Genomic DNA, 15,893 nt, shown 5'->3' with positions numbered 1-15,893 from the left:
TAGAAAGAAAATGTTTTGGAAATGATGAAGGCAACACATGTACAAACGTGCTTGATACAATTGATGTATGGATTGTTATGCGAGCTGTAAGAACCCCCAATAAAATGATTTATTAAAAAATAAAGTAAGAATAATTCACCTTCTAAGATCAGATGAACATCATTTACCCAAGGACATGGTTCAGAGGGCTATGTAAGGAGAAGGGATGCAAACAAAACCACAGAGGATGTGGGCTAAGTGATGGGCTATTGAGGTAATTACACTGGATGAGCTCAGTAAGGGTGTGTGCGAACTGTTGAATGTAAAACTATGATTTGCTCTATAAACCTTCACTTAATTCACAACAAAAGTTGGAAAAAGAAAGTAACAAACATTGACAGTACAACAGATAGTGGGGCTTTGGCTACTCCATATTGCCTTAGAAATGTTTCTGTGAACCCAAGGGCAAGGGAACAAGGGATCTAAAAACGATGGCGAGGAGGGAGTTGGAGGCCTGGCAGGGCTTGATCAAGGGCAATGTAACCGAGAGGAATTACTGAAACCCAAATGAAGGTTGAACATGATAGTGGAACAAGAGTAAAGTAAAAGGAAATAGAGGAAAGAACTAGGAGGCAAAGGGATTTATAAAGGTCTAAATGTAGGCATGTGCATATGTAAATATATTTATGTATAACGATAGGGTAATAGATCTATGTATATATGTTTATAGGTTTAGTATTAAGATAGCAGACAGACATTGGGCCTCTACTCAAGTACTGCCTCAACGCAAGAACACTTTGTTCTAATAACCTGGCATTCTGTGGTGCTCACCTTCCCGACACGATTGCTAAAGACAAAATGGGTGCATAAGCAAATGTGAAGAAAGCTCATGGTGCCCGTTATCAAAAGATAAAGTGTCTGGGGTCTTAAAGGCTTGAAGATAAACAGCCATTTAGCTGAAAAGCAAAAAACCCACATGGAAGAAGCACACCAGTCTGTGTGATCATGAGGTATCGATGGGATCAGGTATCAGGCATCAAAGACCCAGAACAAAAATCCTATCATTGTGAATGAGGGGAAGTACGGAGTGGAGACCCAAAGCCTATCTGTAAACAATTGGACATCCCTGTACAGAAGGGTCTTGGGAAGGAGATGAGCCAGTCACGGTGCAGTATAGCACCGTTGAAACATACAACTTTCCTCTAGTTCTTTAATGATTCCTCCCCCCACTATTATGACCTCAATTCTACTTTACAAATCTGGCTAGACCAGAGCATGTCCACGGGTACAGATAAGAGCAGGAAACATAGGGAATCCAGGACAGACAAACCTCTCTGGACCAATAATGAGAGTAGTGATACCAGGAAGGGAAGGGGGACATGGGGGGGGGGCGGGGAGAGAGAGGGAAGTGATCACAATGATTTACATGTAACGCCTTCCCAGTGGGATGGACAACCGGAAAGTGGGTGAAGGGAGACATGGCTCAGTGTAAGACATGAAAATATAATAATAATTTATAAATTATTGAGATAAAGTTTATTGTGGCAACCTGGCTGATAAACAGATGGGGGGTTAATTGAAGGACACAGAGAAAAATGGCTTGGTGAGCCTCGCCTTTCTAGTTCTCAGGTCTCTTGCTTTCTGATGGTTGGACTAGGGTGCAGCTGTCTTAGCCAGTTCTCTGCTTCAGTTGGCAAGGGTCACTTCCTGCGAGACATCCTGAGAAGCCACATGGATCTACTCCGATGCAGCCCTGGGTGCTGGAGCAGCCGTGTGGAGACCCTGCCAGTGCTGAGATGCTTACACGTTCACTGACTCGGTTTTCCTCCTGCAGTCGGTGTCATAGTGTGTGTTTTGTGAGATGGAGGACTTTGTGGATTGGTGTTGGGCATATGGGCCCATGTTGGACCTGTGGGCTTGGGCAGCACTGGGTTGGGATGTTTTCTTGATGTGCACTTAACCTTTACATCACTTTCTCTTATATATAAGAGTTTCTGTGGTTTTATTTCTCTAATGTACCCAGACTAACACAATTATCAAAGGTTTATGAGGGAGGGAGGGGAAAAATGAGCTGTTACCAAGGGCTCAAGTAGAAAGAAAATGTTTTGAAAATGATGGCAACAGGAAGGTAAACAAGCAGCCATCTAGCTCAGAAGCAACAAAGCTCACATGGAAGAAGCACACCAGCCTGTGTGATCAGGAGGTGCTGAAGGGATCAGGTATCATCAGAACAAAAAACCCTATCATTGTGAACGAGTGGGGGAGTGCAGAGTGGAGACCCAAAGCTCATCTGTAGGCAATTGGACATCCCCTTAGGGAAAGGTCGTGGGGAGGAGATGAGCCAGTCAAGGTGCAGTGTAGCAATGATGAAACATACAACTTTCCTCTAGTTCCTGAATGCTTCCTCCTCCCCCCGCCCCACATCATGATCCCAATTCTACCTTACAAATCTGGCTGGACCGGAGGATGTACACTGGTACAGATAGGAACTGGAAACACAGGGAATCCAGGACACATGAACCCTTCAGGACCAGTGGTGTGAGTGGCAATACTGGGAGGGTGGGTTGGAAAGGGGGAATCGATTACAAGGATCTACATGTGACCTCCTCCCTGGGGGATGGACAACAGAAAAGTGGGCGAAGGGAGATGTCGGATAGTGTAAGATATGACAAAATAATATTTATAAATTCTCAAGGGTTCATAGGGAGGGGGTATCGGGAAGGGAGGGAAAAATGAGGAGCTGATACCAAGGGTTTAAGTGGAGAGCAAATGTTTTGAGAATGAGGAGGGCAATGAATATACAAATGTGATTTACACAAGTGATGTATGGATTGTGATGAGTTGTATGAGCCCCTAATAAAATGATTAAAACAAACAAAAAGAAAATGATGGCAACAAATGTACAAATGTGCTTGACACGATGGATGAATGTATGGATTGTGATAATAGTTGTGAGCCTCCAAGAAAATGATTAAAAAAAATGTATGTGTGGTTGACAGGGAAAGTTAGCTACCAGTGGTTTTCTGTGTTCCCAGGTGGTGATTCTGGGTTTATGCAAATGATTGATTCATAATTGAGACCGAGATGAGTGTGGCTGATATAAGTATATAATTGTGACCTGCTGTGATTGAAGTAAGGCAGCCTATTCTCACGGATAGGAGCTCTGGTGGTTTAGTGGTTTCACACTAGGCTGCGGTCCTCAAAATCATCAGTTCAAAACCACCAGCCAGCTCCATGGGAGAAAGACAGGGCTTTCTACTCCCATAAAGTTACAGTGTAGGAAACTCACAGGGGCAGTTCTACCCTAAGAGTTACTATGAATCAGCATGGACTTGATTGCAGTGTGGTTTGCTTTCCTTTGTTTATTCCGATGAGTTGGAATCAAATTGACTGCAAAGGGTTTGCATTTGATTTTCCATTCCCAATAATTTGTTTTTATAAGTAGGTTTTATTATAAACAACTTATAACAAGCTAAAATAATATCTCGAATACATTTTTACATGTTATGGCTCCATGTTTCATTGAGGGGGAGGAGCTACTACTGCTAGAATAATGTGAAGACCAGCAACTTAGCTGGTCCACCCAGTGACAGTTCTAGGGGTACCTGTTTGTTGTAAGGTGCAGTCAAGTTGGCTTCGACTCATGGGGAAAAGAATGCAGTACTGGCCAGCCCACTTACCTCTTTACAATGCCTAGGATCTTGAAGAGTGGTTATGGAGAATGTTGAAGAAAAATCACTCCCCAGTAATTCTGCTCAAAGATCCACGTTCACATTTCCTAAGACTACAGCTTTTATGGCCAAGGCCTGGGGCCGCGATTCTCACAAGTCCTCCTTAACCAGCCCTCACCTAGACCAGGTCCACACAGGATCTAGCAGCTGCTCTGTAGTGAGACTCCTATGTGATAGGCCAATATGCTGTGGGCAACAGCATGTTATTCCAGCTGAGGGCGTCTCCCCAAACTAGCTGCCTGCCTTAAGCAAAGCTGTGCCAGACAAAGTAATAAGGGGTCCCTCACTCGATTGCTCCTCTTAAAGACTAGAACTAGTCCTAAGCAGTCAGCTCCCAGCTTTCTTAGAAGAGAATATGAAACATCCCTACTCTTTTTTCTACTAAAAAATCCTGCAAGTGATTTGACCTTTTAGTCTTCTGATTTGAGACGCTTTCCCCCCAGTTTTCTCTGCTTCTTCTCTGTTCCATGATCCTTTCACTGGGGCAGGGAGTTGGGGTGGAGAGGGGGCACCTTATGAACTTTGGGATCAGAACTAGATTCCATTTCCCATTTCCCAAAGGGGTCCTTTCTCAAGAGCTCTCTTTCATTCATCTCACCTCATGAAACATTCACGGTTTCTTCTGCAGCCTTATAATCTTCTGCTCTTTGAAATACAGGCAAGGACTGATGGCCTTTCTAGACAGGTGTGACTGGCTTAGGGAGGGATGGGGATTACAACAGATTATACAATGATGTACATTGGGTTGCTATGAGTTGGAATGGATTTGCAAGCACGTAACAAAGCACTGAATGTGTACCTTGTGCAGGGAACGTTCACATACTTGTATCCTAGTTAAATGACCTCATTTCAGACCGGCATGGTAAAACCTGTTCAAATTCAAAATTCAACGCCTTTGAATAAATTCCGACTCACATCGACCTTATATGGGGCAGTCTTGTGGGTTTACAAGACTGCAGCTGTTTGCAGGAATAGGAAACTTTTTTTAATCCTCCCAAAGGTGGGTTGAAGAGTGTGTTTAGCTTGTTTCTCTCTACCTTTCATTATTCAACTTCCAAGGTGTGGAAAACACTGGGCTACTAGCACTTGACATTAAAATAGCCTTGGGGCCCGCGGAGTCCTCAGCAAGGCTCCAAATAGAAAACAGAACTCCGACAGACATCAAGATCCTGTTTCTTAAAAGGATGCATGGAGAGGAAGAGGAAGGAGGAAGGGAGGGCAGTTTTCCTGGAAGCCAGAGAAGCTCCTACACTGCAAGCCAGGGCTGCATCCGTGCGCCTGTACCGGATACTTTGCTCGCTTTTTGTTAGACCCCAGCCTCCTTCCCCCGCTGTCCAGCTCGTGGACCCCGTTTCCCCACCCCGTCCCGCCTCCGGCAGGTCCCAGGAGGAGAGTAGGCCCGGGATGACGGGCTGCCTCTCCGCACCCCGCAGTCGCTGGAGGCACAAAGGCCCCCGCTCCCACCTCCCACACCCTCTTTAAGCCCGATCAAACCCTAACCCGAGTAGACGCGGACTCGGCCGAGCTCAGGAAACGAGGGGGACCGAGGCGCGGGGCTCCCCAACGGCTCTGGGCGGCGCACGCGGCGCCGGCTCCCGGTCTGCGGCCGCGCCATCTGCTTCCAGGGCAGCGGCGGCGCGGGGGAGGAAGGGGCGGCGACTGGGCGGCGCGCGGCGGCCCGGGGGCGGCGGGGGCGCCCGGAGCATCCCTCGCGGGTGGCGGGGCCGCGGGGCCGCGCCGCGCCAGGGGCCGACGGGGGCGCGGCGGGGCGCGCGGCCGCCTCCTCGCTGCGGCCGCCGCGCGCCGCCACGGCGTTACCACCCCCTTGAACCGGAACCTCTTGCAGCAGGCAGCCTCGGGGTGGCCGCCGCCGCCGCCAGGGAACCCGAGCTCCCCGACCGGGAAAGTGCGCCGGGCAGCGGGCGGCGCGCGCGCCGGGCTGGCCATGGCCGCGGCGGGCTGACCGAGGCCGGCGGCCGCAGACGCGCGTGCAGGCCGGGCGCGAGCGAGCGTTCCTCGCGCGCAGGACCGCGGCCCGGGGCGCGCCGGGCGGAGGAGCCCGCGGGGCGGCAGGCGCGCGGGTGCGGCTGAAGGGAGCAGCCCGGGCCGTCCGGTCGTCGCCTCCGCCTCCGCCCATGGCGAGGCGCCGCCGCCGCTGCCGCCGCTGCAGCTGCTGACCGGGGCAGCTGGGCTGCGGCTTCCGTCTCCCCACCCCTCGGCGGGGGCGAGCCTCGCCCACCCCGCCCCCGCCCCCGCCCCGCACCCCACCCGCTCCCCGCGCGCCGGGGCCGGGGAAGTGGAGGAAGGCCCGAGCGAGCGGAGGAGGAGGAGGAGGAGGAGCCGGGGGTCCGCCGAAGATGGGGAACACTACCTCGTGCTGCGTGTCGTCCAGCCCCAAGCTCCGGAGGAATGCCCACTCGCGGTTGGAGTCCTACCGGCCCGACACGGACCTGAGCCGCGAGGACACGGGCTGCAACCTGCAGCACATCAGCGACCGCGAGAACATCGACGGTGAGCCGCGCGCCGGGGCTCCGGACCCTCGCGCCCCGGGGACAACGGGGCGAGCCTCGCGATGCGCGCCCCTCCCCCACCGCCACCCCTCCTCCACCGCCACCCCCCCAAGACTTGACACCACCCCTCCCCCGGCTGTTTCCACCTGGCTCGAACTTCTATCCAGCTGCTCCTTGCAGTTTGTGCCGATTTCGCTTTCCCTGCCCGCCCCCGCGCCCCCGCCCCACCCCTGGGTGCCCTGGGTAACCGTGGGCATCCTGGGGTACTCGCGTCCCCGCCACCGGGATAATCCGCGGGGTCTCCGCCGCGCCAACCGTTGGGCTGTGCAGCATCTGAAGGGCTTCCCCTCGCTCGGGGCTGGGTTGCACCAGCGATCGGGGAAACTTTCCCGGCCCGGGAGTACCGGCTGTTGTCTGGTGGGTCGCTGCAGGTCGAGAGGAGCGGGCGGGTTGTGGGTGATAGCAGCCGGTCCGCCTGCAGGCAGCACCTATAGCCAGCGTGTGGGCTGGGGGCCCCCCCGCGGCTGGAGAGCTTGGGCTTCCGAGGACTGCCTTAAAGTCGCCTAAAGCCAAGTTATACTGCTTCTTCAGTAGGGTGGGTGGGGTGCCCTGGAAAGTGAGGGTATTGGATTGCCCTTGATAGCTGAGAAGGATTCTCCCTTTTGGAATCATGGTCTCTGTCTAGAGTGGAGCGCAGGGTTGATGTGCGTCAGCTTCTTGGAACTTAACAAGTTAACTACTTGGCTCTCACCCCCACCCCACCCCCTTTCCCAAGTATGATTTTTAAAAAAAGGTTTTTGTTGTTGTTGTTGTTGGGGAGGGTGGTTAATCAAATAGCTTGACTTCAAAATGCTCTTAAAACAATTAGAATGTCATCAGAATGTTCCGGATATAGTTTCACGTGAAATAAATAACCCAGTGCTTTTTAAAATAATTCTCAAAAAAACCCGAATGTTTGCATGGGACTCTTAGTGAATTTCTGACAGACCTGGGTGACTTTGGTTTGAACTAGAGTTTTTAAAGGAAAGGAAGGGACTGTTCTCTGTGTCTAGCAGTGTTTATTTTATTGACTTACACTATCTTTTAAAATATTTTATCAATAAGCGCCTTGGCTTAATAACATCTTCAAGTAGAGTTTGCATAATCTTTGACTTAAACAATTAAATCAGAAGTTTATTTTTTATGACAGCTTGGTTTTCTTGTCTTTTTAAACTCAGAAATTTCTCCCAAGTTGATCTGATCTAGTTGAACTAATCGGAAAAGAGACTTTTGTATGAATGAATTGACACAACTGTCTATGTCGTAACTCATTCTTGTCAACTGTAGGACAGAACATTCCCCGAAGTGTGGAAAGCCAAGTTTAAACTCGACTAACGGGAGGAATTTTCTCATTGCTTCATCTGCTTCATTTTTTTCTTTGTGGTAACTTCATCTATAAAGGAGAACACCTTTACTACACGAACATCATCTGTAGAGAGACAAATACAGCACCTACTTTATAGTAGGCAATTAGGTTCATAATATTTTTACTGGTAATTTAGACTTCCTTTATCTTAGTCTACTCTTCAGAGGCCGCTTGTATTTGAAAGCATCTAAGGATATAAAATAGGAGCCCTAGTGGCAGAGTGGTTACCTGTTGGGCTGCTTAACACAAGGTCAACAGTTTGAAACCATCAGCCTGGCCTTTGATCCTTGGGAGAGAGAGAGAAGGCTTTGTATGTCTGCAGAGCATTCCTGTCTTGGAAACTCATAGGGGCTTTATGCCCTTCCCTATAAGGTTGTTATGAGTCTGCATAGACTTGATGGCAGTGAATTTTGGTAAAGCTAGTAAAGGTATCTGTCTGTTTTGCTTACTGCTAGAGCCCAAATAGGATCCGCATGGTGGGCAGTTCAAAACCAGCAGCAGCTCAGCGGGAGAGAGACTGGGTTTTCTTCTCCTGTCAGCAGTTAACAGTCTTGGAAACCACAGAGGGGCCCACTGTGAGTCAGCAGTGACTCCACGGCAGTGAGATAGCCCAACTCACAAGGATATAATAAAGACACATGTAAGTACTACCTTGTAACATACCCAGTCTTGTACAGTGCTGACAGGCAAAACATTTGGAGATTATTTCTCCTTTATTTGATGTACTGGTGTCTGGTGGAAGCTTTATATTTTAGATAGATTTTTTTAATGAGGAAAAATGCAGATGAAGGAAGATGAACATTTCTTAAAGTCAGGCTGCATACTATTATTGACCCTGGTTAAGAGAATAGGAAAAAAGTGATTGTAAGTATTGGGCTCTAAGGTGTTTCAGGATATTACAGAAGACAATAGAATAGTATTATATATTCTTTGATTAGAAAGAAACCTAAGTTCAGTCATGAAGCATTTTCGAGGGAACATTTGGAAGACTGCACACTGTTACTGTACAGATCAGAGGTAGTTTGTGAAAATCATAGGCAAGTGACGTGCATTTTACTTTGCTGAATGGTTTTTGAAGAATAGCCAGAGTGCTTCATAGGGGCAAGCATGGTGAGACTCGACGTGTTTTGGACATGTTGGGAGGAGAGACTGCAGGTTTAGTAGGCTAGCAAGACAGCGAGAGAGAGGAAGACCGTAGATAAAACCGTGACTTCATCGATGGGTTCAAACAAAGAACAGCAGTGAGGATGGCACAGGACTGGGCAGTGTTTCCTTCCCTTGAACACGGGCCACTATGAGTTGGAACCAACTTGACAGTACCGAACAGCAACAATGGCTTTGACTTTAGGCCGTAAGGTCCCCTCTTCCTGGATTCATCTGATCATGCTAGTCTAAATCCAGTGATATCAATTTCATGTTTAAAAATGCTTTCTCTGTCTCCCAAATTTAGTAAATGATAGTTCTGGAATTTACCTAACCTGTGATTCTGAACATTGGTTTTAATTAAAGCAAAAATCCAAAACTGGGCGTTGGCCTCAGGTAATTCTAATATGCATCTGGGGTTGGGAACCACTGGCTGGGTGGGCACATCTTGGGGTATTACCTGTTGTTTAGAGTTTTTTGGGGTAGATATTTATTCAGTATCACAGGCTAGGAGGACATACATATCTTTATTTTTTTAAAGATTATTTATTTATATATTTTGGACATATTTTTAAGGTAGATACACAGATACACTCCACATACATATGCACACATAAACATATAGAAACATACATCTCTTTGTATACATGCATCCTTTTTTTTTTCTGATTAACGAGTTTAAATATATTGATAATCGTTTTCAAACTTCTTGAGAATGCTTGATTTCAGCACGTAGCAAAAGCTGATGTGAAGTACCGAAGTATCATCTCTCTCTTCCTTGTGTCATGAAAATATCCCAGAGAACTAGAATTTAAAAGTTCATTGAAGTTCAAGTAGAATGGAAAGTTAGCTGAAAAATAGAAAAAGATGTGTGTCTTTAAGTTCTAGAGCTTGTGTCTGCGTCCCTCTTCCTCCCAACACAGAAAGGGGTAAGTTGGGTAGAATTTCAGTGACTTGAGTTATGGGGTGCTGTCATCACAGAAAATCTGTCTTGAAAGAAGGATGACCAGAGGGCTCCTTAGAGCAGTGGTTCTCAACCTTCCTAACACCGTGATCCTTTCATACAGCTTCTCATGCGGTGGTGACCCCCAACCATAACATTATTTTCATTGCTACTTCATCACTCTAATTTTGCTACTGTGGTGAATTGGGCAACCCCCATGAAAAGCTCAGTTAACCCCTAGAGGGGTCGGGACCCACAGGCTGAGAACCCCTGCCTTAGAGGCAAAGGTTTCTTAAATATTTCAGTCATGTTGGGAGAGACCAGTCCTGGAGAAAGAGATCCTGCTTGGTCAAGTGGAGGGGCAGTGGAAAAGAGGATTACCCTCAACAAGGTGGACTGACTCAGTGGCTGCAGCAATGGGCTCAAAGACAGGAACAGAGGCCAGGATGGCCAGGACTGGGAGGTGTTTCATTCTTTTGTACACAGGGTCACTGTGAGTCAGAAGCGATCCATAGCACCTAACAACAACAAGAGCAGCAGCAGCAACAACAACAGTAGCATTATCACAAAATAGACCTCATAGGATCCCTGCGCTGGAACCGACTCCACATCACATAGCAATGACGACAACAACACGATTGCAGAAATCTGTCTGTCACAGTTTTAGGGAGCTGACAGTCCAAATCCAAGGTGCAGGCTCTAAGGCGGGACGGTCTCTGCTACGGAGAGAAGATCCTTGTCTCTCCAGCTGTTTTCTGGTTCCTTGGAGAGCTCCCCGTGGCTTAGCATCTATTATTGCCCCCCCCCCAATCTCTGTTTTCATCCCTTGTTTAATCTCTCACATCTTAAAAAAGATTGATATAAGACATCCTGCCAAAGGCCCATTGCCCCGAGTCAGTTGTGACTCAGAGGATCATATAGAACAGAGACTTAGCCTGAGGGTTTCCAAGGCCGTACTTTTCAGGGCAGCTGACTGCCTCATCGTTCTCAGCCGTGGGCTCTGACTACCAGCTTTTTGGTTCCAGACCGAATGCGTAACCACTGTGCCTCCAGGACTTCTTGACTGGAGGCACTCCTGACAGTTGCTCAGTCTAGACTGCCCTGGTTTGATTATTTTGGAGAGAAGAGAAAGGAGGGAAAGTGAGAACTGACAATGCAGTTATCTGGAACATCTCTACCATACTGCCAGTTGATGGTTTTGTCGCAACATGATTGATGGCAACTGCGTTCTAGCTCAGCTGTCGTCTTTGACAACTCGGATTTTCCTCACCCCATGTTCAATCTGTTCGGCAAGCTTGGTCCTTCCTTCAGAAGACTTGGGTATGCAAATTCTGACTATTTCCAGACAGCCCCCTGCCTCCCCTCTTCTCCCCACAGCTATCCCCATCCAGGCCGCCATCAGTCTTTTGGGGTTCCTTTCACCCTGTACCCTGGGGTGTTGTCAGCACAGCAACTGGGGCGGAGAGCCTTGAAACTCCCCCCTCTGCTCAACCAACGCAGTGAGGACTCATCCATTGGCACAGAACCCATTTCCTCACAGTGGACTTAGAGACCCATGTTTCCCTTTCTCTCTCCCTCAGGCCACAACAGCCTTCTTCCTTCTGCTCTGTTCCTTAAAGGCTTCCGGTGGTACACTCCCAGCCCAGGGGCTTTGCTGTATCCCTCCATTTAGAATGTCATTTTAGCTAATTCCTCACTGCCTCAGGCTTCTTTCCCCATCACCCTATTGACTCCCCTTCTCCCAGGCCTGCTAGGACCCCATGGTCTTTCTCTGCACTATTGTTTCTTTATTCTAAAGCCTTACTACATACTGTACAACAAACCAAACCCATGCCGTCAAGTCGGTTCGGACTCAAAGAAACCTTATGTGTGTGTGTGTGTGTGTGTGTGTGTATGTATAGGATTTATACAAATACACACACACATATATATATGGTTTCCAAGACTAAATTGTTATGAAAGCAGATAGTCTCATCTTTCCCCTTTGGAGTGAGTGGTGGGCTTGAACTGTTGACCTTGTTGTTAGGAGTTTGACATCTAACTGATAGCACTACCTAGGATCTACACACACACACACACACACACACACTCAGTAAGTGATGTTAGCCACTAGCATGTACATTCTAGTAGGTCTGAGATCCTTTTTTCCCCCTTTTCCCACTGAGGTCCCAAGTGTATGGCCTAGAGACTGCCGCCTTGAGGATGCTCTGTACCATACTTGTTAATGAATGTGTGAAGCCATCCACTTAAGGACATCTGAGTCAGAGCATCATTTTGTGCTGTGTACGTGTGTCTGGCAAGGAGGGAAGGATTGGACAGGACTTGTCATAATGAAAGGAGAGTGAATATGAAACTGGTTTTCTTTGAGTTGTAACCCAAGAGATAGTAGGCAGGAGTAAAGGCCTGGAAACAGCTCAAGAATGGTTTTCAGACATAACAAAACATCAGACCCAAGTCGAAAGGAAACCCTTGATGATGGAAATCTGTTTACAGTAGGAGATACGGTTAGTCCCTTTCCCTGCTCCCCCTTCACAGTGACTTCAGCCTTGTGGGACTGTAAGAAACCAAATGAGACTAACATGCTTGATGAACCCAAAAAGTACTAGAGCAGCGGCTCTCAACCTGTGGGCCGCGACCCCTTTGCGGGTCGAACAACCCTTTCACAGATGGTTGGGGGTGGGTCACCACCACAGGAGGAACTGCATGAAAGGGTGGCGGCATGAGGAAGGTTGAGAACCGCTGTACTGGAGGCACATGGTGTTGTAAACATAAGTTACCCATGTTGATTTTAAAAAGTTTAAATTCAAGGTGAAGTATGTTCCAGTTTTATAGCCAGCAGTGTAGTGTTTGAAATTCTCCATCGTCAGAGGAGCTCGAAGCCCAAAAGGCTCATCCTAACAAAGACCCCAGCAGAGTCTCAAGGCAGTGCTGGGGGGATAACCGGGATCCCTGCTTTTTCTGAGAGACGTCAGCAGACAGAAGCGCAATTTAAAATCGGAGTCCCTGTTGTCGCATTAGCCTGGCTTCCTTGGATAAGCTACCACTTCACCTCATGGGGCATTTTCCCTCTTGAGGTTGAGGCGCGGTCCGACTTTAATATTTCCAGTCTTGGGGTAAAGCCATACGTGTGGACGTTATTAGCTACCTCTTTGCAAGGCATCACAAGATCCCCCGCGTACAGAAAGCGTGCGCAGACCGCACAGTAGCAGCGTTGAGAATTGCTGTTTAGAGTTTGCCTGCACAACTTTTTATCCACAGCGTTGACAGTGACCCGATGGCCTCGCCACCACCACTGATTTTAGTCTTTCTTGCTTTTTAAAAAAAATGTTCATGGCCTTTCCCTTCTCTTTATAGTTGAGAGAAATGAGCCTTAAAAGTTAAAAAAGAAAAAAAAACTCACTCAAAGTTGCTCAGCTAGTTCATAGCAGAATTTAGTAGGCCGAGTGCTTGGTCCAAGTGTACAGCCCTGTCTGCTGGGCCTGGCCCGCAGTTACGTTTGTCTTCCAGGACTGCTGGCTCTTGCCCGTATGTTTTGGCCGGCCGTTCTTTGTGGTTAGAAACGCTGCCTGTATTCTGCCCGTATTTCTCCACCTACTTGTTGAGAGAAGAGGAGATCATTTGCTTTGGTGGAAGGGTGGATTTCTTACCCCTCTCTACAAAGCTTATTTCATCTGTGTGATCCTGAAGAGATCAGTGCTTGACCCTTCTGGCTAGATGGAACCAGCAGTCACAAGATTGCCATCATGCCTATCCAGGAAGGGAGCGAACCAAAAAGGGAGGGCAAAAAAATGCTAGGCAGGTCATGTGAATGACTTTGAAATTCCGCTTTAACCACATGGGGCCGGGGCTTTACCCACCGCCACATGTCATGCTGTACTTTAAGAAAAAAAATGTGTTTGATGTTTTTTCATAAGAGGGGTATTGACAGTTTAAAATTGTTTATTATTCAATCTGGAGATCTTACAGGAGTCAGTCAGCACTTAGACTTGAAGGCTGAATCCGTGGCCACAGTAGTTGATCTAAGTCCCTCTCGGACGACCGGCTGGTAGCTGGAAGAAGGGAGAGCGCTTACTGTCTGCAGTGCTTCTGATCTGAGTGATGCGTAGTGTGTTGCGAGGACATTTACTGTGCTCCAGGAGGAGACATTACTGTCCCACAGTTCCTGTAGGAAGCGTTGGACCGCACACTCGAAGGTGGACTCCACCAGCCAATCCTAGGGAGAAAGACGTGTCAGTCTGCTCCTGTACCAGTGACAGCCCCAATGGGGTCTGCTTCTGGTCTGTGGGGCCTCCATGGAACTGAGCCTCGCTTTCCCCTTCTGCTGAAAACATTCAGAGAGAAATACCACCCCGAGGCACTTACGGCTTAAATATTTAATGAGCTGAGACGTATTAGATGACCATATGTCATGAACATAGCCACTCGCCTTGATTTGTACCTTTATTTAGTGTTCAATACGTGTGTTTCAGGGTCTATCGCAAACTCATGGACCCACTAGCTGGAAGCCCAACAGGCTCATGCTAACGAAGACATGAGCGTGGTGTTCAGGACAGTGTGGGAAGGAGAACTGGAAAGACAGGGCTGAGAAGGGTGAGGGAAGCAGAGCCGTGTAACCCTGGCCTGTGATGCTTGCTAGCTGTAGAATCAGAACCAGGATCCCCTCCTCCCCCAGCGCGACAGTAACACCAAGGTGTCATGCAGAGAACGTGGAGGCAAAGCAGCAAGCAGTCCTGACTCCTGGGAGTTACAGCTATTAACCCCTCCCCCCGGTGTCTGCCGACTGTGGCACAGGAGCCACATTCATAGGGATCTGGACAGACACTCTTAGATGGAAGCTGGAGCAGCCGGGGTTTTGTTTTAATCAAAGAATAATGCCCCGAGGCACACAACAAACATGCTTTGCTATATTAAAATCCTGGTTTTAAGACAGAAGCTGGGGCTGAAGTATGAGCTTAAGCAGCCCCGTGCAGGATACTGGGGTGCTGTGCTGTTTGTTGCCCCCCAGGGAAGAGTCTGGCTAAGCCACAGTTGCAGAAAGTGGATCTCCCTCCACCTGTGAAAAAGGAAACATTGCATCTTCACCTGCAGAAGAGTGGATCAGGATCTAAACCTGGCACCATATACAAAAACAAACTCAAGATGCATTGTCAACCTCAATATAAATCCTTTGGAACCATCAAGACCATCAATTAAAAAACAAGAAGAAAAAGGGGGACAAACTTATGGCCCTAATATGAGAGAGATTCACAACTCATCTTTCCTTTCTCACCTACTTAAGATAGACGGGGATTTTCTGATATATTTGGGGACTCTTTCTGTCTGCTCATTTGGGAAGAAGGTTAGAAGGCGTGGCTAAAGCTGGCATCGAGTCTGAGCCACGTGATGTCACAGGAATTGGCAGCTCCCCCACATCAGCCAGATTTTGCCTGGAAAGTCTCCTGAGTGACTGAGCACAGAAGTCTTTGCCGAGGTTGGTTAACTACAAACGGCCAAGCCTCTCAGCTGTCCTGTAGCTGCGTTAGGAAGGCCGCTTTCCGATACAGGGATAGAACACTTTTCAAAACCTTTTAAGCCACCCTCTCCCCCTCTTTGCCAGACTATTGACACTCTGTATAAATGTGACTTGGCGAAGAAACTTAATGATCTCTTTTGAAAGTGTGGCTCAGAAATTGCCCTGAGAGGCAATTCTCCGAGGGTTTCGAGATGTTTTAGGGCTGGCGATGATGTTCCCAGACTGTAGGCCCCTGGTCTCTTCAGGAGTATGCTCCCTGGATTCAAATACTAAACTGGGTTGCCACTTGGCTTATTTATTCTGTAGACACCCTTCCTAGTATATATAATTTAAAAATTGCATATGTATTATCATTTTACTTCCTGGACATTTTCTGGTCTTTCGCCCCTCCTCGGGATGCAGGGTGTGGCTTCATTGGGTGTGATGGATGTGGTTGCCACGCTCACCCGCGAAATACCAGGCAACTGTAGACATGCCAGCCGGCTCCTGGTACTGAGAAGGCTACAGCTGGGGTACACTAAAGATAATTGTTAGCAACTTACAATTACACCCTTGCCGTTTTGTTTTGTGCGTCTGGCAGAAGTCTTAGTTGGCTGGTGGATTGCAAGTCCCTGTCTGTTTTGGACACCTCTGATTATAACCTTCTGGCTCAGGGAAAGACGAATTGAAA

The 15,893-nt window shown here is 48.1% G+C and overlaps 1 protein-coding gene across 1 annotated transcript in view; it reads left to right on the top strand.

The window, feature by feature from the left end:
- Positions 1–5,748: 5,748 nt before the first annotated feature.
- CCNY (cyclin Y) overlaps positions 5,749–15,893 on the top strand; it is a 206,122-nt gene continuing 195,977 nt past the window's right edge. The window contains exon 1 of the mRNA XM_075550275.1: positions 5,749–6,221. Within this exon, the coding sequence (XP_075406390.1) occupies positions 6,068–6,221 (154 nt within the window). The 5' untranslated portion in view covers positions 5,749–6,067. The remainder of the gene's footprint in view (positions 6,222–15,893) is intronic.

Source organism: Tenrec ecaudatus, chromosome 5 (assembly GCF_050624435.1).
Source record: "Tenrec ecaudatus isolate mTenEca1 chromosome 5, mTenEca1.hap1, whole genome shotgun sequence".
Lineage (NCBI taxonomy): Eukaryota > Metazoa > Chordata > Mammalia > Afrosoricida > Tenrecidae > Tenrec > Tenrec ecaudatus.
Note: the sequence above shows the minus strand (reverse complement) of the source record. Positions and strands in the feature narration are given on the sequence as shown.